Source organism: Solanum pennellii, chromosome 7, assembly GCF_001406875.1.
Source record: "Solanum pennellii chromosome 7, SPENNV200".
Classification (NCBI taxonomy): Eukaryota; Viridiplantae; Streptophyta; class Magnoliopsida; order Solanales; family Solanaceae; genus Solanum; species Solanum pennellii.
Window position 1 is genome coordinate 1,655,169 of NC_028643.1, and position 22,117 is coordinate 1,677,285.

Consider the following 22,117-nt stretch of genomic DNA (forward strand, 5'->3'; position numbering starts at 1 on the left):
TTTTTTCAATTACAAATAATAATTATTCAAAGATTATATTACAAGCCGTTTAAATAAGTTTGGGCGCCTAAAGTCAATTTTTTTTTAGAGATTTTTGTGTAATTGACATATATAAATTGAATAACTAAAAATATTCAATGTAATCCTATAAATAAAGTTCGTAGAGAATACGATATACATTACCTTATGAAGTAAGGATGTACACTATGTAAATTTTCAATGGAAAAATGTAATGATATCGAAATAGTATTGTGTTGAATTTGATAAGTTAATATAGTGATATCAAATGATTTTTTTCCAATATTTGAAATTTGAAGAAGATACCAAAAATAAATTTGATCTTTTTGTAAACACACAACAAAAAGTTATAAATTCTGCATAATATAAACGTTAAGAGACTTTAAAATATTCAATAAAATGAGAGAATAAAATAATGAAAAACGAATAAAAATAAAAGTATAAAAATAATAGAAGTGTAAGCAAAATAACATTTCTTTAGAAAATTGAATGATTCTTCTGAACTATATATCATGCTCTGAATATTACATAAATTAGTATAATAATGAGTTGGATCAAAGTCCTATTTTGATTTTAAAGGAATATTAACATAGCATGGCCAAGTATATATTCTTCCTTTGCCCAATAAGTTGAAGTTTTCAAGTTCATTTCTTTTTTCCAGTTACAAATAATAATTATTCTAAGACTATTTTTATGAGCCGTTTTAATAATTTTGGGGCCTAATTAAAATCAAATTATAAAGAATTTTTTTTAAAATTGACATATATAAATTGAATAACTAAAGCATACTCAATGTAGTCCTACAAATAAGGTTCTCTCAATCTGACTTGATTTTTTTTTTAATGATATGAAAATAGTATTTAGTTGAATATGACAAGTTAATATAGTGATGTCGAATAATATTAATTTTTTTTCAATGTTTGAAATTTGAAGAAGATATCAATAAATAAATACGATCTTTCTAGATTCTGCATAATGTAGAAGTTTGACTGTTTGAGAGACTTTAAAATGTTCAATAACGAGAAAATAAAATAGTGAAAGACTAATAAAAGAATATAAATATAAGAATATTAATGTAGGTTCATGACAATTGTCACGATATAAATGAGACAACAAATTAAATAACCACATACAAAAAATGCTACAATTAACTCAACACTATTTATTTCTCAATTATTACAGCGATTCATCCATTAACTAAGGTAAATAATTAATATTTTCTACCCAATTTCCCCCCTCAAATTTATCATACATGAATTTTTGTAAAACAATATACAATATATCTTAAGAAAAAAATAAGAACCATAAATGATTGCTTTAATGATCTTATGATCGAAATAATCGTGCTAAACTAAATTACTATTTCGTAAATACTTTTTAAGTCGTCGAAACTCTTAACGGATTAATTAAAATAAAAATATAAATTTTAATTGTGTATTATATATTTATCCTAAAATTTTTAACTTTAAATATTCTTTTCTTAAAACCAAATTTAAATTCCATTTTAATGCTTTTCTTCATTTTCACTTTCCCCCTACCCCACCACCCTTTTGCTCCTATACATATTTGACACATCTTTTAGCTTTTAATCAATTATTGATAATATAATTTAATTTGGAAAAAAGGGTAATTTAGTCAGTTCACATGGGTTCGCCGGAGTTAACGACGACGGATTTATCAACGAGTCGGAACACGGCGTCAGGGAGATCATCGGTGATAGATTCAATATGGGGATGTACGGGTTCGACGATACAGAAGGATGATTTGAGGAAGAGGATTACGATACCGGAGTATTTAAGGGTAGCGATGAGAGAAGCAATTCAGAACAAGGATGTTGATTCTGTGATGCGGCATTATGATATGGCTAATGCTGCCGTAGCTGAACCTCCTCAGCCGTCGGAATCGCCGATCGTCGTTTTTATTAATGCGAAAAGTGGTGGTAGACATGGACCTGAACTTAAAGCTAGGTTGCAGGATCTTATGGGTGAAGAACAGGTAACATTTTGCTATATGAATTATGTGTTTGTAATTTTTTTTGTATATCTTATTTTTTGGTATCAATTTTATGAATAGTAAAGTTCAGTCTTCTGTTTGGTTTTCTTTTTGTTATTATGGAATTTTTTGTTTGCTGAGTTGTCTATGGAAACAACTCTATGAAGCATGAGCCCGGATTTTCATTGAAGGAGTTCAAAATACGAAGAAGTTAACACATTAAAAGTTGGATATATGTAAAAAAAACAATTTTAACCACGTATGAAGTATAAACAGTGTAAGTTTCTGCCGAAGGGAGTTCAGATGAAGTCCTCCCTTGACCTCACTCGTGGAATTACACTTGGTATGTTGTTTCGTTTGTTTGTTTGTTTGTTGAGTTGGAGTTTTGTTCATTGGACTTAGTTCCTTTTTCAATTCATTTTTCTGGGTATTTATTGCGCAGCTATTTTGGTTGGAGTTATGATCTAGGCATGTACTACCTGAGGAAATGATGCAATTTTACTTTTTTTTTCTGTGGCTTTCCTTTATCTACATGAGGAATATATTTATAGTGGTTACTTCGCGTTACTACACACACTTTAATTCAAGAGTACTTTTTCAAAATTAATGGAAGTGAAAGGTAGTTGAAATGGTGGGACATTGTAATTCAAGACTCAGATTCCAGCAGATGATAAAATAAAGTTTTTTCTTTTGATTAGTTAAAAGAAGTAATTCCTTATAGAAAAGATGATAGAAGAAGTGAACTTTTCTAGTTCAATTTTGGGTTTCTTCTTAAAACTGCAGCTACTAAATACTAATGTATGTAACCAAAGTCAACAAGAAATATGGAGGTGTCATAATTAACTTTCGGCTTCAGGCTATTTTTGAGTTGCTTATGGAAACTTCTGGAATAAAATTGGTTGTAATCCATGTTATAATGTTGCTTTTGACAACATACATTTGAATTCCTGTTCTCCTCTTGACACTGTGGTCAATTTTCATATAAAATGTGTATATTACTTAATGGGAGAAACTGGACAGGGTTCATATGAGTTGTTTCTTGTTGAACGCACTCAAGAGTATTGAGGGTGCACTGTCCTCTAGTTTTTTTTTGGTTTGTTCAAGCTCAGTTTAGCTGTTAAAACCACGACAAGAGAAAAATAAAAATAAAAACATTCCAGGTAGTGAAGAGAGACACATACATGAGTAGATGGTAAACCTATTCAACAGAGCTGTGTAAAGTTAGAAGATTTAACTTTTGTTATCTCTTTCATGAAGTTTCTTTTACTAAGTAGCTCAAGTGCTCAACTTGCTTTGCAAATGTGATGCCTAAAGCATTTATCTGTTAGCAAAAGTTGTTCAAAACAAATTTCCATGGACGGAAAAGTTGTGTTAATAGAAAATACTTGTTCTGTTGGCTGAAACGAGTAACAGATGTAGCGCATGAGTCTGACTTGGTAATTTGCAACGTTTAGAAGGTTTTTAATAGATTCGAGGGATACTTCAAGCACAGCCCCTACGGCTTAGTGGTTGATAGAGCATCTGTCTTGTAAACTGAAGGTCTGTACTGTTTGATCTTGTATGGGTGCGAGCATTTATTTTGGTTATAGAAAGAGGGGATACTCCAAGATCAGTTTCGGCATGTACCGAACCACCTTAGGTTTTAATTAAATAATATATGTTCTTCTTCCCAACCCAAGAAAATTAAGAACCAATTTTTAAAGTATCTACACCCAGGTCATACCCTGTGAGATGTTGATGCAACACAGCAACTACACGTCATACTTAAAGAAGTTGAGGTATGCTATTTGAATCCTCACTAACCATGTTTACCCGTTTAAATTCATTTGTTGCCAACATTATACAAAATAAAAGTACATATAAAAGTACTAGAAGTTCTCCATATTTTATACTGACATAAAAACATCTAGTAGGACTAAAAGACTTTAGAAGGCATAGAACCTAAACAAATGTACATTATAACTCCAAAGGTTTAGTTCAACTGGCAAAGGTTTAGGGACTTGTGACTCAAGTCACAGGTTTGAGCCCTACGCCATGCGAACTAAACCCGATATTTAAGTGAAGAAGGACACCAGAACTATTACCTTTGAGTTCAAGCCTGCGATTGATCCTATTGGTTGGCCCCAGCTGGAATTTTCTGGTCGTAAGAAAAAAGCATGACTAGAGCATATTCAGAACTATCTTTCTCTCTTCGGTTGTGCCATATCTTTCGCTAAGATTGCATAGCTTCCAAGGAATCTTACGTCTTTTGAGACAACTTCCTTCGTTGATTTTTGTCTATAATCCGCTTTTTACACCTCCACTCATCATTGTTTCACATATACTGACCGGTGCATCTGGATGTCATGCAGGACATGACTGAAACCATCTCAACCGATATTCTCTGATTTTATTCTCAATGTCTGCTACTTGTACCTTTTGGTGAATATGGTCAACGTTGATCTTATCTAGTCTTGTATGGTTATATATCCACATTTCTATGAAACTCATCCTGGGGATGTTTAAGACTTTAACGACTCAATCTTCACTCCCATGTGGTATTTCTGGTCTCATAACTGTTCTATATAACTTACCGATCATTTGGGTAGGCGTACTTCTATCACGTAACACCTCAATAGCACTTCTCCATTTCAATCATCTGATTATGATTTGATGTGTAACATCTTCATCTGTCACTCTATTCTCCTGGAACGACCAAGATATCTCCATGTAATTCATCTATCATTCCAGTCTCCTGGTATGAGCCTTGAAATCTCCATTTGAATGATGCACCTGGGAAAAATAAAAATCTATTTAATACTGTGGAAAGGATTAAAATGATACCAAAAAGAGAATTAGGAAGGATAGTTTTCTCTATCTATCTGTTTTCTACTTACTGAATACATAATAAGTGATTGAATTATGTGCTGCCTGAAGTGAGAGAAACTGCTCATATTTGCGATAGCAGAAATAATTCATTTCTTTTTCCTGAAAATTGTTCATTTACTCTTTGGTTTCTTATTGTCTAAACTTTGAGCTTTGTGGGTTTCTCTGATGCAGCAATTATATTCCTTGGGAGGGGGGAAGTTGCTGGTTGTGTTGTTAATAGGTTCTTTATATGAAAAAATCTATTTAAATTATTACACAGTGTAATATCTATGTTAAATACTTGTCAAAAGACAAAATCTCTATTATATAGTCATATCTTTTAGAAATCACATTGATTTTCTTTTGATCTTATTTGTGTCTGCGTTAAACTGTGCCAGGTTTTTGACCTTTCAACTGTGAAGCCTGATGAGTTCGTTCAATATGGACTGAGTTGCCTGGAGAAGTTTGTTGCTCTTGGTGACACCTGTGCGAAAGAGACTCGTGAAAAGATAAGGATCGTGGTATGCATACGATGCAACATAATTGCCCCTTTTTTCTTCTTAAACAGAACATATTCTCCCAGTGCATTCTTATCAAGGAGTTACATGTTCAATTTTCTGGTTTTGCAGGCAGCAGGAGGTGATGGTACTGTTGGCTGGGTTCTTGGCTGCCTTGGTGAGCTTAAGAGACAGGATCGGGATCCAGTTCCACCGACTGGCATAATTCCACTTGGTACAGGAAATGACTTGTCCAGGAGTTTTGGTTGGGTAAGTTCATATTGGTATATTTTTCAAGACTTGCTTAATCATCAGTACTTACTGTCTTCTTGTGACTAGTTTTTATAAATTTTTGGAGCTTCACTTTTCAGGGTGGTTCATTTCCTTTTAACTGGAAGACAGCCACAAAAAGAATTCTTGACAGGGTTGCCAATGGTCCTATCTGCCATCTAGATAGGTGAATATTTTATTTTATAGGTAGTTCTTGATAAAACATTTTTTATTTCCATGGTGTCAATCTCCTAAAACCATAAACACAATGTGCTATTTGCTTTTTGAAGTTTATATAACAACTATGCCTCGATCCTGTTCAACTATATCAATCTTCACTGACCAATAGTGACCATTACTCCATTTAAACTCATCTTAAATCAATATTATATAAATAAAAATAAACATGAAAAGTACTAGAAGTTCTTAATATTTTCTAGAGACATAAAAATGTCTGAAGGGAACAACTCCTAGAAAAGCATAGAGCATAAAGTAAAAATGCTAGCATGACAAAAAACGTGATCCCAACTATTAGGTATTTGCTATATAGATCTATCTTTCACTGTGTCCTGTATTTTGCTACACTTGCATGAATCCTTAGAAATTACAGATCCCTCAAGACATCTTTTTTTCGAGTGATTTTAGATCTACCTAGTCTTTTTCACCTTTACTCATAATGGTTTCATATCTACGGAGGGTTTATATGGTGGTCGATGCAGGACATGACCATACCACCTCAAGCGGTATTTTCTCATTTTATCCTCTGTGTGCTACTTGAAGCTCTCAAAAATATGGCCATTTATAATCTTTTCTAGTATTTTATGCACATGTATCTTAGTATTCGCATCTCTCGCATCTCTTCACATCTTGTATATGTGTTGGATTTTAGTGACCTAATTTTTACTCTCATGTAACATTGCTGATTTTATAACTTCCACTTGAACTTACCTATCTATTTGGTAGGCGTTCTTCTGTACATAACATCCAGTAGCACTTCTCCATTTCACCATCTGATTTTGATTCTATATGTAGCATCTTCATTATTTCATTCTCTTGGAACAATGTTCCTAGATATTTAATTGTTTACATTTAGGAACCGCAATCCCGTCTAGTCTCACCTCAATTTCACTTCTCTTATGTTGACTAAACTTGCGGTGCATTTTTTCGATCTTTTTTCTACTTGCCTAAAACATTACTCTCTAGAAGGCTCAACTGGCAGTGCATATATTCAATTTTGTTTCTACTTATCCTAAACACTTATGGATCGTTTGGTAGAGTATATTAACAAAAATAATGCTTGCATTAGTTGTGTATTAGTAATACCGTGTTTGGTTCAATTTTTTATGCCATGTATACATTAGTTATACAAGACTCAATTACCCCTTAAAAGTACTTTTACATTTTCCCAACCATAGTTGTGGAGGATGCTTTTGTAAATAAATATTTTATACAATACGTACTCTTTTTGATGCATCAACCAAACAATGCATAAAAAATATCTATGTATAACTAATGCAAGCATAACTAATACAAATATTACTGTATTACTAATGCAAGTATTACAAATACACTCTATTGTGCATTATTTTTATACACTCTATCAAACGACCCCTTAATTTTGTAGAAGGCTTCTCCATAATTCAAGCTTTAGGTTGACACCTTCGCTAGTTTTGTCAATTAGCATAATGTTGTCAACAAATGGCATACACCATGAAACCTCATCATGTATTTTGTTAATTAACTTTTCCATCACAAGGAGGCAAACAAGTAGCTCAATGTCGATCCCTGGTGTAAACCCATGGTTATAAATATACCCTTTGTATCTTTTACTATTTCCCGCACGTTATTGATGCCTTCACACACCCTATATATTTCACTATATGTGAAATACAAATTCCTTTTTTCTCAATAACTCACCAAAGGACCTTTCTTGTTGTTCTTACCATATGTTTTTTCTAGGTCAATGAACATCTGGAATCAGTAGCAGAGTTTGCTTTCAGAAGTTCATTTTCGTTTTTTTGATAAAGGTAAATTGTATTATCAACAGAGGGATACTCCAGGAGTAGTCCAGTAATACTTGCAAAACAAAGATCACAGAAGTGTAAAAACTAGCCTTCTATAATTATTTTCAAAAAAAAAACTAACCTTCTATAATCTTATAATTTATAAGTTATCTAAAATGCTAGGAACATCTTCTTCTTGTTGAGGATATTCATGTTTACACCAGAAATGGAAAAGAACCAAGCAATTCATCTTCATTTTCTCAAAAGAGCAGTTCTTGTTTCTAAAACTCCTTTATATTTTTTAAATTTCAACTTCTATGCAAAAACATATCCAGTGCAATCCCACATGTGGGTATTGCAGTGTTGTGGACGGCGAGAAGCGACAAAAGGCGACAAGGGCCTGCCTCGCCATGCGGCGAGGCGAGCGGCGAGGCGCTTGCCTTTTTGAATAAAGGCGCCAATTAATACCAAAAATTAAAAATATTTAATTGCATATTTTATCCAAAGTCTTAATAGCAATAACACATATTAGCAAATATTCAATTCAAAAACCAATAGTAGATACTAAAATGTCTAAAACTTTAAAGACCAAACAATTCAATTAATTCGCTGTTTAGAAATATTGGAATAAATAATTAGGAAAAGAATTTTTAAAAAAAAATTAACACTTGTTACACTTACACAAAGCAGTAAGCACTGCCTGACTGCTGCTTACCAAAATTAAAAAAAAAAAATGAAGAAGAAGAACAGAAAAAATAAGAACAGAAGAAGAAGAAGAACAGAAAAAATAAGAACAGAAGAAGAAGAGAGAAATCAGAAATGAGAAAACATTACCTGAAAACCTGAAAACAGAGAGTGAGAGTCGCGAGGGTCGTCGGCGAGGGAGAAGAGACGCCACAGCGAGGGAGAGCGAGGGAGCAGAGACGCGACAGCGAGGGAGCAGAGACGCGACAGCGAGGGACAGCGAGGGAGCAGCGACGCGATGGAGGAGAAGAGAAGAGTGAATCGAGAGAGAGAGAGAGAGAGAGAGAGTCGCGATGTGGAGGATTTCAGAAATTTTCAAAAGTAAAAAAAAAAACCCTAATTTTGACTAATTTTATTAAGTCAAAAATTTTTAATCAAAAAGGCGGCGCCTTTCGCTCGCCATTTCAGCGCCATCGATCGCCAGGGGCTCGCCTTTTTCTCCTCGCCTCGCCTCGCCAGAGAATGGCGAGCCACCCTCGCCTCGCCTCGCCTCTCGCCTTTGGCGACGAGGCGAGCGCCTTTTCATAACACTGGGGTATTGGTAGGGTATAATGTACAAAGACCTTACTTCTACCTTGTGGAGGTAGAGTTTGTTTCCGAAAGACCCTCGGCTCAAGTAACACTTACCAAAACAGTTTGGAACGTAAAATACAAAAGTACAAAAGACACAACAAATAATAGGGACAACATGACATAACATTCAAAAAAAGAATAGTAACAACAAAAATAATGTGATAGCCGAAGCATAAGAAACAACATGTAGTAACAGAAATCAAAGGACAAGAAATTATTAGAATTGTGTTAATACCGAAGCATAAGAAATAACATGTAGTAACAGAAAAAGCTACTAGAATAGTGTTAATACTAACTGTATGAAAAGAGAAAAAACTGGTGCAATGCACCAAACTACCACCAAGCCTATCCAGCAGGAAAGCGAGACGATGCTCAATTACCTAATAGCCTTCTACCTAATACGCAACTTCCATATCCTTTTCTTTAAGGTCATGACCTCGGTAGGCTGAAGATTCACCATGTCCATTCTAATGACCTCGGTAGGCTGAAGACTTCTCTTCGCCTGTTTGAACTATCTTAAGCCTTGCTTTCCTTATCTTGTCCACAACAGAGGCCACCCCCACCTTGCTCTGAATATCTTCATTTCTAATTTATCTTTCCTAGTGTGTCCACACATCCACCTCAACATCCCCATTTCACAACTTTCTTCTTCTGAATATGAGAGTTCGTAATTGTCTAACACTTTGCCCTATACAAATTAATCGGCCTAACCACCACTTTGTAGTAAGATTTGGTGGTACATTTTTATCACACAAGACTCCGGAGGCGAGCCTCCATTTCGTCCACTCGGGTATGATGTGTGCTGTCATCGTTGATCTTCCCATTTCCTTGAGTTAAATACCCAAGATACTTGAAACTTCGTCTCTTGGGGATGATTTTGTATCTTGCCTCGTGTTAATGCAAACCTCACGAGTTACATCACTGGACTTGCACTACAAGTATTCAGTTTGGTCCTGCTCAACCTTTAGACTCCAGGTCTGTCTCCAAACTTCCAGCCTAGCGTTAATTTTAATGGTGAGTCTTGTCAATCAGTATTATTTTCATCTACAAATAACATACACCATGACACCTCATTTTAGATATGATGCATCACTAAGGCAAATAGAAACAGACTAAAAGTTGTTCCCGTTGCAATATTTCAAACCTAGTTTCTTAGCTGGAAACATAAGTAAGGCTCGTATTTCTTTGTAATAATGTTGCAAAGTGTTTATTTATTGTTTTTGTCTATCAATTGTAAAATCAATGTGTCATTTGATAAATTGGTAAAACAGACATGATTTAGCAATGATTTTATGCGGTTACAGAAGTGTTTACTTTAGAATGAAAATGAGACTTAGTTGTCATTTTTTCCTTGTCTTTTCCCTGAATTATTTGAGCCTCCATCATGCTCTTAGCAACTTTTTCAATTAGCAGCTTTTCTTTGCAGTTGGAATCTTGTAATATCAATGCCAGCTGGGGAAGCTCTGGAGACGCCTTATTCTCTAAAAACTTCAGACTCTGCATCTCTTGATCAGGTAATTGATATACCTATTGTGTTGAAACTCATACTGGTATCGCGAATGGACATGTATTGGTCCTAATCTGTCATTATCGCCCTTAATATAGTAATCTGAAATCAAACTTTTCCATTAGTCTCTGGTCATTTCTCCACTTCTTGTTTTCTTCATAAAGGTTATCACGTTCAGTCAGAAGTATATTTGAACTTGTCTTTTTGATTATTTTATTATACTTGGATGGATAACTTATTTGGATTTGTAACTTTTTTTTTTAGAAAAACAAAATCTCCTTCTGTCCACGTGTAAACTAGTACATCCAGTTAGTGATTACTTAATCGCAGTGCTTCCACCAACTACATGGTGTCCAAAAGCCTCCACCCAGACTTTCCTGGCTCCTAGAAGTACTTGTAGCTCGTTACCCTTTGTTGTTGATCTCTAGTTTGAGCAGCACATTTGTTTTAGTACTTTGCTTAAGTTTTAGTCCATTCAACTAATCTCAACTTATAATCGGCCAACTAGCATGCAGCTGCTGCCTATTAAATCCAATGACCTTCTCACCAGCTAGAAAGGTGATACTGAAAGACCTACAATCTGAAGCATGTGTTTATTGAGCCATAGAGATCACTCACTCTGCTATTTTCCAGTATGCTAGATCACTTTCTAGAAGCTAGGTGTTTTCATGGTCCGGTATTAAAAATATCGGTTCGGTTACTTTGGTTTTTCAAAATACTACTACCATTACCATAACAAATTAATTCAGTTGGTTCGGTATTTTTCAGTTCGATTTTGGTTAAGTGTGGTACGGTATGGTAAGTCGCTAATCATAGTTTGTTCAACTTCAACTTACGTATAATGAGAATTATGACTTCGATTTTTCATGAAATATCTCAATTATATCATGTTAGTACCTTACACATATAGAAATATTCAAGGAAAGCTAAAGCAATTCCCTTTATTAATTAATTATCACAAACAAGACATTTCAATCAATACAAACAATTGTCTTAAAATTTACATAATGTAATAAGAATAAAATGCATACAACTCTTACAAAAAAAGAAATGAGAAATACAAAGATAGTAAATGCAGCCAAGGGTGTGGCATAGTGGTCAATGAAGTGGTTGAGAATCATGAGGTCTCAGGTTCAAAACTCAATGGAGACAAAAAAACACTAGGTGATTCTTCCCATTTGTCTTAGCCTTGGTGGATAGAGTTACCTGGTACCTGGTGTTGGTAGGAGGTGATAGGTATCCCATGGAATTAGTCGAGGTGTGCGAAAGCTGGCACGAACATCATGGTCATAAAAAAAAAGGATAAAAAATAGAAAAACCATTATTAAGTTGGATGTCTGTAACAAATACTGCGACAATATCAAGATGAAATAAAATGAGATTCGATTTGCACTTGTACTATTTTATGATTTTTTTTAATCAAGTATTTGTTCTTTCTAATCAAATAATAATTATATTATAAGTCTGTATTATTCTCTAATCAATTAAATTTTAGTTTATATGAGATTTTGAAAGGTGGGATGTTTTACTTAGTACGGGGGATGTAAGTATTGAGACATGTCCCATGGATCTTTGATCTTTTAATTTACACATCTACAAAATAGCATATTAACAAAAAAATTTACAACTTCCTTAAAAGTTAAAGAAAATTAAACAATTCATTCAAAACAAAATATCTAGGATATTTTACAAGTATAACAACACAATAATGTAAAGTTATCAATAGATACAAATTAATATACTTCTTAACTTATAAACATTGAAATATCATAATTTCTTAACAAGAAGAACATACCCAGTGAAATCTGGTACTCTTTCATGAATAAATACAAAATTGCTTTCAAATAGCAAAAAAATAGAAATATGATAATTTTGAGACATAGAAATTAGATATGAGAATCAATAAAAATGAGGGATATGAAATTTAAGTTATCTAGCTATTTTCGAAAGGATGTTCAAATGATATTCATCCTCAACATGTTCTCAATTAGTAAATATGCAATACTATGACTCATTATTTGAGTTATTCTGAATCTTCATAATTCTATAAATGAATTGAACATTATTATTCATTTGTTAAAGAATTTGAGGGTTAACAATGTTAATTAGGGAATTGGACACATGATTTTGGTATGAACTTTTGAGCAAGCACCGAGTGATGAGTGTTAGATGTGTTTAGTGCGCACGGTCAGGTTTGGGGCATAAGTTACAAAATTAAGCCTCGCAAATGAGTTTCCCAGGGTTCTACAAGTCCCAAAAAACCTTTTAAAACAAAAGCTTATATTTAGATTAATTTTTTTTTTCTATATCAATATATTATATATTAATTGTATAACAACATATATAGTGTACCTCAACAAGTGGGGTCTAGGGAGGGTGTTGTGTACTAACCTTATCCCTTACTTTGTGAAGATAGAAAGTTTGTTTTTGATAGACATCAGAAAAAGTATCAAAAAACATGTAAACAAGTACAAAATCGAAGAAACCGTGCTGAAAACAATTAAGAAGAGAACAAGTGCCAGCAACAAATAATATGATAATCGAAGCAAATAAGACATGGAATACTAGATAAAAAAAGTAAGATAGTAGCAAAGTATAAAAATATTGATAAGGGAACTAGACAATGCTCAACCACCTACTAACCCTCTACCCTAATCCTTGAACTCCATGTCTTCTTTATATAGGGTCATGTCCATGGTGACCTGCTCAAGAGCCAGTCTTGTCTAATAACCCCCCCCCCCTCTTTCAACCTACATCTACCTCTTTTATACCCACTAAAACCAACCTCTCACTAGGACATCAATGCATATTCTCTTTACATGCTCGAACCATCTCAACCTTTCTTATCTTGTCCACCACATGGGCCGCTCACACCTTGTCCCTAGTAACTTCGTTCTGGATCTTATATATCTTAGTATGCCACACATTCATCTGCAATTTGTCCTAGGCAATTTGGAGTTCAAGGAAATCTCACTGTTATAAATTTGTTAATATATAGTAATGATTCTCCATGTAGAAGTCATTTATTGATACTTTATAGGGTCCAAGGAAATCAATATGCTGTAGATGTGTTAATAGATACTTATGTTCTCTTGATGAAAATCATTCATCGTTCATTCAGTGGTACTTTGTAGGTCCTAGTAAATTAGCTAAGCTTCGAAAGGTGCTTTACTACAGATACTTATTGTGGGAATTTAGCGTCTAGTATCACTTGCAAGGTGTTCATTCCAAATGTAATATTACAGCAATTCCTATGTGTCTTGCTTATGTGAGTATTATTTTGCTTATGTGAGTATTGTCTTGTCAGCTTATATAGGGAGTGTTTGCAAGTTGCAAGCTATGGTATGTCTGTTGATTTCATTCCTTGTTTAATTGAATGGATATGCCAAAAGTTCATTTTGTCCATCAACTGTCTTTAAGGATAAACTTCTTCTTCCTTTTCAATTATTAATTACAAATTGAGTCATAATGAACACTTAAAATTTTTCTAGCAATGTTTATTGATTCATCCATGACATTTGTTGTGCAGGAACTGGAAATTGATGGGGAATTACCAGAGAAGTCGTCCTATTATCAAGGAGTATTTTACAATTACTTTAGCATAGGTGTGCAACAGTAACTTGGCCTAACTAAAGCATCAATACTTTCCATGTCATGATTTATTAGTTTATATATGTTTATTGTTGCTATCTTGGCAAAGCATATGACTGGTCTATATCAAATCTTAATGCTTAATCTGATACTACTATTCTTAGTTGATAGTGCTTCTACTAATGCATATATTCCCACTACCAACACTTGTACTTCAGTGTCAATATTTTGGAGTTACTACTAACAGAAAATTAGTTTCTTTCACCACCATTCTACCACCACTTTTGATAATTATGAGAGCTGTAGTTGTTTTTGGAGTTATAAAACTATAATTACTGCTATTACTGAATTGATAGGGAGAGATGCTATTTTGGTATCTAAGAAGTATTTTCCTCTTCGTGAAATCTTGCACAATTTAACATAAACAGAAAACCGTTTTTTGCAAAATCTGCCATCCTGAGCTCCTAGAGTCTTTTTATGGAAGTAAATCATTACACCCTCTGTCCTTTAGTTCTTTTAGTTATTTTTTTTGTTGTTGATCCAACTAAAACTATTACCATCCACCAGGACAGAGTTATCTTTTGCCACTCTTTAATTTTAAGAATATCTGGTAGTGTTGTCACATTTCAAAAAATGGCTTACCATTTTTGTTTCCATTTCTGAAATCTTCTACTCCCTTTGTCCAATTTAATGGCACAATTTCCATTTTATCCATTCGAAATTGACCGTCACCTTTCTATATTTAAATTTTGCTAATATTTATATTCACCTTATTGAGATGCTCTGCCAAGAGTTGGCATGAATTGTTTTGGACCCAATTAGAAGGTTGCTTTTGGTATTTTATGCATACTTAGCTTCTGTGACAAAATTTCTCATTTCTTTCTTGAACTCCTTATCTAGTGAAATTATGCCAAATAAACTGGGAGGGGGAGGATAATATTTTAACCACTAAAGAAAGAAACAACTTTGGTGTCTAACACCAACTTACCCTGACTCAAGAAGAAAAGGCATTCTTTAGACAAGTAAACAAAATCATAAGTAGCAACAAAGAAAATTGCCTATTTGTTCACTTGTCAACATTTACTTCTATTTATGGTCAACAATGCATGATGAACAAGCAGCTGTGACAGTCTGTCTATACCATAACTATTGCAGGGATGGATGCGCAAGTTGCCTATGGTTTTCACCATCTACGGAATGAAAAGCCATACCTTGCTCAAGGTCCTCTATCAAATAAGGTTGATGCTCTTGCTCTTGATCATAAACTTGTTTGCATAATTTAGTTTTAATTTTTTGAAGTTGCTTGATCATTGATTTTCCTAAATCAACTTGATAAAAGCATATACTTGTCAAAATGAAAAAAAAGGCTGTACCAGCAACACCTCCAGAAAGGAAAGGGATATTGAAAATTTGATAAAAACTTGTCTGAAGTGTAGACAACTTTGAACTGTATACTTGTCTTTTAGAGTTCTGTTACAAAGGCATAGACAACTTTGAAGTGTATAGTAATTGGTGTTTTTACTTCTCTCCAGTACATTATATTTGATTTCATGAAGTACAATGTTCTAGATTCTGACAAGAATGTTTTCTGCAGTTGATTTACTCAGGATATAGTTGCAAGCAAGGCTGGTTCTTTGCACCTTGTAGCAGTGATCCTGGTTTAAGGTTCGAACTTCCTCACTCAGTTATCCTCTCAAATTCCGCATGCAACAGCTGTTTGTTTTTATTTGTTTTTTTCCTACATGCATAATCATACAATATGCTTACCTCACTTGTCTGGTTCATCATAGATTGGGGTCAGAGTAAGATAGAGATATAATTAGTATAGCTTCATCCTTCAGAAAGGCCCTGCTTTGTCATTTTTCTAGCTGGGATTGACTAATCCTTATCTTAGAATGACATATTTTTCTTTGTACCTTGTTTAGCTGGCCTATCATAGCTTACATCTAACAACAAATGCAGAACACTGATATTGTTAGGCATGAAAGAAAGCAAATGTTGACAGGTTCAAGATCATTTTGTATTAGAGATCAATTATCACGGACCACAAATGTCGTTGTAGATTGTTTTAACATGTGTTTTTAAAATCTTTTCTTGAAGTACTACTTAAAACTAATGATTTTTTGGTCAAAATCACGCACAAGAAACCACTCCATTTACTTTCTAACTACTCAATAACATGTAGCTTGTCTTGAAGATTTCCGTGTCTCAAATAAAATATATAGATACTGATTTTGAAATTTAATTTTCAACATCATCTGTTTGTTGTGGCATGACAATTATACTTTTGGAAAATCATATGTATCAGTTTTTTGTCCAAAAAGATGTACTTATTCGTAATGCAGTTTAAGTTTCCTGTGCTTTTCTCCCTCCTTTTTTTCGGAGTATATGCTTTTGCACCAGTCAATTTATTGAGTGCATGAATAAGTATGCGTTTTAGAAAATATCTAGTGCAATAGAACCTCTTATTTGCTTTCAATAAATTATTGAGTATAAGGATGGGGTGAGCCCTAATAGATGGAATGGTTATATAGGATCCATAGAGCCGATTCTAACTAGTTGAGATTGGGGCATATTATTACTAGTAGTGTCGTTTATGCATTTTTACTTCTTTTCTATGTTCTATATTTGGACATTCTACATCATTTTTAAGGTGTTAGTAGTTCACATTTGTTGTGTTGCAAATTTGAAATTTCTTCATAAAAAATAGTTACAAATTTGAGAAGGTTTGGACAAATGAATGCACAAGTAATGATTTGGGCATATTGAGTTCAACATTAATAGTATATCCTTCAAACCAGTAGTAGATAATGCTTTAAAATGTATTTGGTATGTCAGTAAATCATGATGCAAACTCATTGTATTCGAAATGAGAGAAGCACAATCGCAAATCTGTGAGTATTTAGACTTATTACCTGTAGGCACGATTCATGAGTGCACAAGCAGTCCTGGAGTCCTCCTAGTCTTTATAGACTAGTTATATTTATTGATTAAAAAGAAAAGTAAGTTCCAAAAGTCTGGCATGCCTGTCAAACTTGCCGAAATATAAGGGAGTGGGAGTTGCTCTCATCCTGTAATACAAGTGGAAAAGAACTTGACATAGTGATACAATTTACCTTATTCCCAGATTGGAACAACGTTGGTACATCAGGTGGCTTGAGAAATTTTGCTTAACATACCGAGATTTACACTAACCTTAGCGTCTCGTCTAGATTCTTGGATCTAATGCACAGGAGAGCTTCAAAGCATTTATTAATTGTATCGTCTGCTTATCCTTGCTGAAGCCTTGCAACCCAGTTTGAAGCCTCTAGAGAAGTGTTTCCCTTAGGATTCCAAATAGCAGGGAAGAAAGCTCCCTGGCTATAGACAGCTCATATTTCTCCATCTATCAGTCTCAGGGGTGCGAGTTTGCTTCTTGCACTTATTGAGTTGCATTTGCTGATGCAGATTGCTATTTTTTTTAATTGCAGTTATTACTTGCTGAATGTGAATACTACTATAGCTATATCATTAGGTATGACTTTGGAAATTTTTTATCATCATGAATGGTCATATGTGATGGATGCCCTCTTCCTCTTCTTCCGATATATCATGGCTTTTGATATGGTGTGTTTGACCTTCCAAACTTGTATTGGAAACAATTATACTTGCTTTTGGTGTCATGTAATTACTTCATTTAGAAAATATCTTTTTTTTTTCTAATTACCGAGAAATTTGCCTGTGACTCGCCCTTTGGACCAATCACAGCCTTCTAAACTCGGTGGATAATGGGCCACCATTTAGAAAATATCTTGTGAAAGATTTTTTGCCATTTTTTTAAATTATTATCTTTTAGAGGATCTAATGGTTACTGAATCTAGTATACTGAAGCATATCTCTGATTCCAAAATGAATTTTTTTGATGCAGGGGATTAAATAACATTCTGCGCTTATATGTCAAGAAGGTCAATAGCTCAAAGTGGGAGCAAGTCCCTATACCTTCAAGGTTGATATTTGTCCTTTGGCGTCTATTAATCGGCGCAATTATTTTAAATAGTTCATAGCAAAATGCAGAATCGCTTGGATAACCTCAATATAATAGTTGTTCTCTTTTTCTGATTTGGGGAAAATATAGTCAATCATACTGAAAAATAATGCTAGTTATAGTGCTCCTAATGAGTTGTAACATGTTTTGAAGTTTTATAGTTGTACCCTCCTTATGTTTGACCTCACATTCGTAATCCTTTCACATTGCAGTGTTCGGTCTATAGTGACTTTGAATCTTCCTAGTTATGGCAGTGGGAGGAATCCATGGGGGAATTTGAAGCCAGAGTACTTGGAGAAGGTAATTTTTTTTTGGTACGAGGCACATAGGATGGTAAATTTGATCCCAGTGATGCACTTCCATTTTGCATTTGTCCGTTTACTCCTAGTATTATGTCTGTAGAGGGCTGTAAGCACCTTAATGGACTTGAATGATGCCCCTGGTAGACAAATAGACTTGTTGGGCAGTTGAGATCATGATTAAGCAGAACACTTAGAAGATCTTAATATTGGAATGTGAACTTGATGATTACTTTCTTCTTTAAGAATTTTTTTAAGTTAGTCATCACTTTACCAATGTCAATCTGGATGTTTGTTGAAATCTTTTGGAAATTTCAGTAGAACAAGTTGATTGTTCCTTTCATTTTATCAAGCGCTTTATTTTGAGTCCAGCTTCTGCTTCAAGTACTGAATATGGTATAATTTCATGTTTATTAAAAAAAAAGAGTGAATCAATTTAGCAACTGTAAGATGAATTTGGCATTATTTCTGTGCTATTAAAAAATTCTTTAGAGCACAGTTAGAGACAAACCCCAAGTGCCAAATTGTTCAATGTTTTGTTGTTTCTGATCTTCTATTACACTAAACAAACTGCATATCAGTGGCCTGGGCACTGCAGACTCTCTATCATAAACTTCAGGAAAAAAAATCAGAAAGCTGTATTTTGGGGTGATGAAAGGGTTGGTTTCCCATAATATTGTGATCCTACTGAATATTCGGATTGATCAGTTGCCAATTTTTCACAAATGATGATGGAAGCCAGTGTATTATCTGCTGTAATATCCTGTTAAACAATAATATTGATTTCTTTTCTCTTGCTTTTGAAATTTCAGAAAGGTTTTGTTGAAGCCCAAGCAGATGATGGATATGTTGAAATATTTGGCCTGAAACATGGATGGCATGCTTCTATGGTTATGGTTGAACTCATCTCTGCCAAACATATTGCCCAGGTATTTTACTCACTTACTCACTAGAACCTGTTCTCTATATCATATGGATTCATCACATGCATTACTTCACAGTTTCCTGTAGATTGCTGAATGAAATCTGGAGAGTGCTATAATTTTTCATCTCTTCTTGGTTACTTTTCCTCTTTTTAGAAAAAATAATAATTCAAGAACCTCCATTGATTATTGATGTGCAAAAAGTTACAAATGAGTTTGGCATCCCTAACTTTTATACACGATCAGTGAGATGAGACTAATATATTTGCACGAATCCATCCAAACCAAAAGAGGCTTTGGCTCATTTGTTCAGGGGGATAGTAGATGATGTTGCTAGGCATATTCTGTTAGTTTCTGAATGATGGAAAGTTTCATCTGTTCATGGTAACCAACTGTTTGATCTGCACAGGTAATTCAGAAAAGGAATCTAACACTTGCATCGACACTACTCTGCATTGGTAATAGAAGCTAAATTGTCAGCAGGTTTCTTTGTTTCTATGAAGCAGTGGCTTATAGGAGGGAATCCATGATCTTCCATCCTTTTTGGCACATTTAGCAATTAGTATGGAGTCTGTTTCTCCACAAACATGGTTGGTGCCCCATTGTTGACACACCATTTGATGCCTAAGAGTAATTAAACAGCTTTAGCCATGTTGTTGGTGCCTTGTCCCAGGGCAATAGAGTATGCAAAAATGGTGCTGCCAAGATTATCTCTTATAATCCGTCCTCATGCAACCCCCATCAGTAGTTAGCTTGATTCCAGTCTCCCTAGATCTGATCCATTTGACTTCTGTGATTGTTCTTTGGTGTATGTCTGCATCACATGGTTGACATATGGACTCCCAAGTGTCTCCAACTCTGGCTCATACAAACTGAGTATCGAGTACCTGCATATGTTAGAAAATGTTAGTAGCTGATCTTATACAAAGAAGGTTTTTCATCATCAAATTTGCTATTAAACCTAGACCTCCAGGCTGCCCAGCAAATGAAAATGGGATGTATCCTAGCAATGCATGCCAGTTAAGGAGGGCCACTTTAAGACTTGAATTGCTCAAGTTAATGCCTAGAGGACCACCAAAATAAATTCACAGCTTTTTATGGTCACCCTGGCATTACATGTGGTCTGCAATCCCAAGTTCCTCCCAAATGTTGTTGACACTGCAGCAGTTGCATTTGGGGATCATAATGATACCAAATCTAGCTCCTCTTTGGTCAGTAACTAGTCTATTATGAAGGGCCCTCAAGTGATAAAATATATCTTAGGAAGTATGCTTTTGTACCAGAACTTGTTATCAACATGATTAGGAGCTCACTTCTGTCTCAGAGTTCAGATAATATCAAGCTGAACCAATAGAAAACTGCCTGTGGAGGTTGGCATCCATATGGCCCTGTCATCCTTTGAAATATTCAGGGAGATTTGAAGCTCCCTGATCTTGTTTGTTGTGTCAATAGGGAGTTGAGTGAGAAGAACCCTCCTGTTGCACCATTCTTCTGGACCTCTTTCATCCTAGAGTTCCCTAGGTTAAGGCCAAGGGGAACCGTCTGGTGAAGAGGTCCAATGCTAGACCATATATCATACCAAAAGGATGTTGGCGTCAGTAGTCTTTTATATGACTTTTTTTTTTATAAACAATTAGAAATTAATATCACTCAAATTTCCAGCTATGAGAATGAATAATCTGCTTTTACATCAAGATAGGATGGATATTAGTGAGGTATTTGGCTTTCATGAACTCACTCCAAAGTGAGTTGGTAGTTCACAAAATACACCATCGCTTAGTGTTGAAGGCTTGGCATGTATCAAACGATCTCCTGAAACTGATGTCCCCTTCTTTGTAGGGTTTAACAAAGTGTTTGCCAAGCCACAAAATGGTTACTTATTCCCATCTAGACCTAACCAAAAAACCTTGCAATATAGGTTTCAATTAAGTCTATGGTTCTTGAGGGTGTCACAACAGAGAACGTGATTAACACCCCACCCATTCCCCACCTCCCCGCTTTCCCACACACACATTTGCTAAGAGAACGCCATGGCGCTCATATTCATGTTTCCATTAGTTCATTTGTTTGACATTGTCACTGAAAGCTGGTCCAAGTTGTTTGAATTACAAAAAATTCTGTTCTATTTTATAGGCTTCAGCAATGAGGTTTGAATTACGAGGCGGCGAATGGAAAGAAGCCTATATGCAGGTGGATGGTGAACCATGGAAGCAACCTATGAACAAGGAATTTTCAACCTTTGTGGAAATCAAGAAAGTACCCTTTCAGTCTACTATGGTCCATGGAGAGTAAATATATCTATGCAAATTGTATTTTACATTTTCTTTTCTTTTCTTTTTCTGTTCTAGATAGTTTCTTTTTCCTCTCCGTAAATTTGTGTAAAGTAATTCTTTCTAGCTCCCAAGATCAGGAAACTGAATCAATTCTGGGCTATGTAATTTAAGATATAATTTGCCAAACATGTTAACATTGTAAATTTATTCATGATTTGGTTATGTAAAGAGATTAGTCAAGAATTGGCACAGCTCTATAGGTAAAATGTATGATTTATTTGAGTGTCGAGTTGTTCCCCAAATTTGTATGAGACTGAAGCTTTTTATTGTAGTGTTGGGTTGGCATTGTTTGTCTTCTCAGTAGATTTGTATGTCATAAAACTGAAATAAAATTTGAAAAAACTTTATGAGAATTTCGTAATGAGTTGGGGAGCAATACGTATGTTCCGTTCATTTTTAAGACATTTTCACATTTATGAGGTAATTTTAATTAATTATGCGACTTTCTTGATTTTTTTGAAAGTATTAGCCTGTGGATTTTGTGTCTTGGGCATTC

At 34.5% G+C, this 22,117-nt stretch overlaps 1 protein-coding gene across 1 annotated transcript; it reads left to right on the plus strand.

Moving 5' to 3' along the window:
- Positions 1 to 1,605: 1,605 nt before the first annotated feature.
- Positions 1,606 to 21,859, plus strand: LOC107026376 (diacylglycerol kinase 4-like). The gene is made up of 12 exons (XM_015227325.2): positions 1,606 to 2,013; positions 5,256 to 5,378; positions 5,487 to 5,624; positions 5,726 to 5,811; positions 10,371 to 10,458; positions 13,981 to 14,056; positions 15,198 to 15,280; positions 15,637 to 15,707; positions 17,950 to 18,027; positions 18,279 to 18,366; positions 19,178 to 19,294; positions 21,422 to 21,859. The coding sequence occupies exons 1-12, from the start codon at positions 1,663 to 1,665 to the stop codon at positions 21,578 to 21,580; spliced, it is 1,458 nt and encodes a 485-aa protein (XP_015082811.1). The 5' UTR covers positions 1,606 to 1,662; the 3' UTR covers positions 21,581 to 21,859.
- Positions 21,860 to 22,117: the final 258 nt, after the last annotated feature.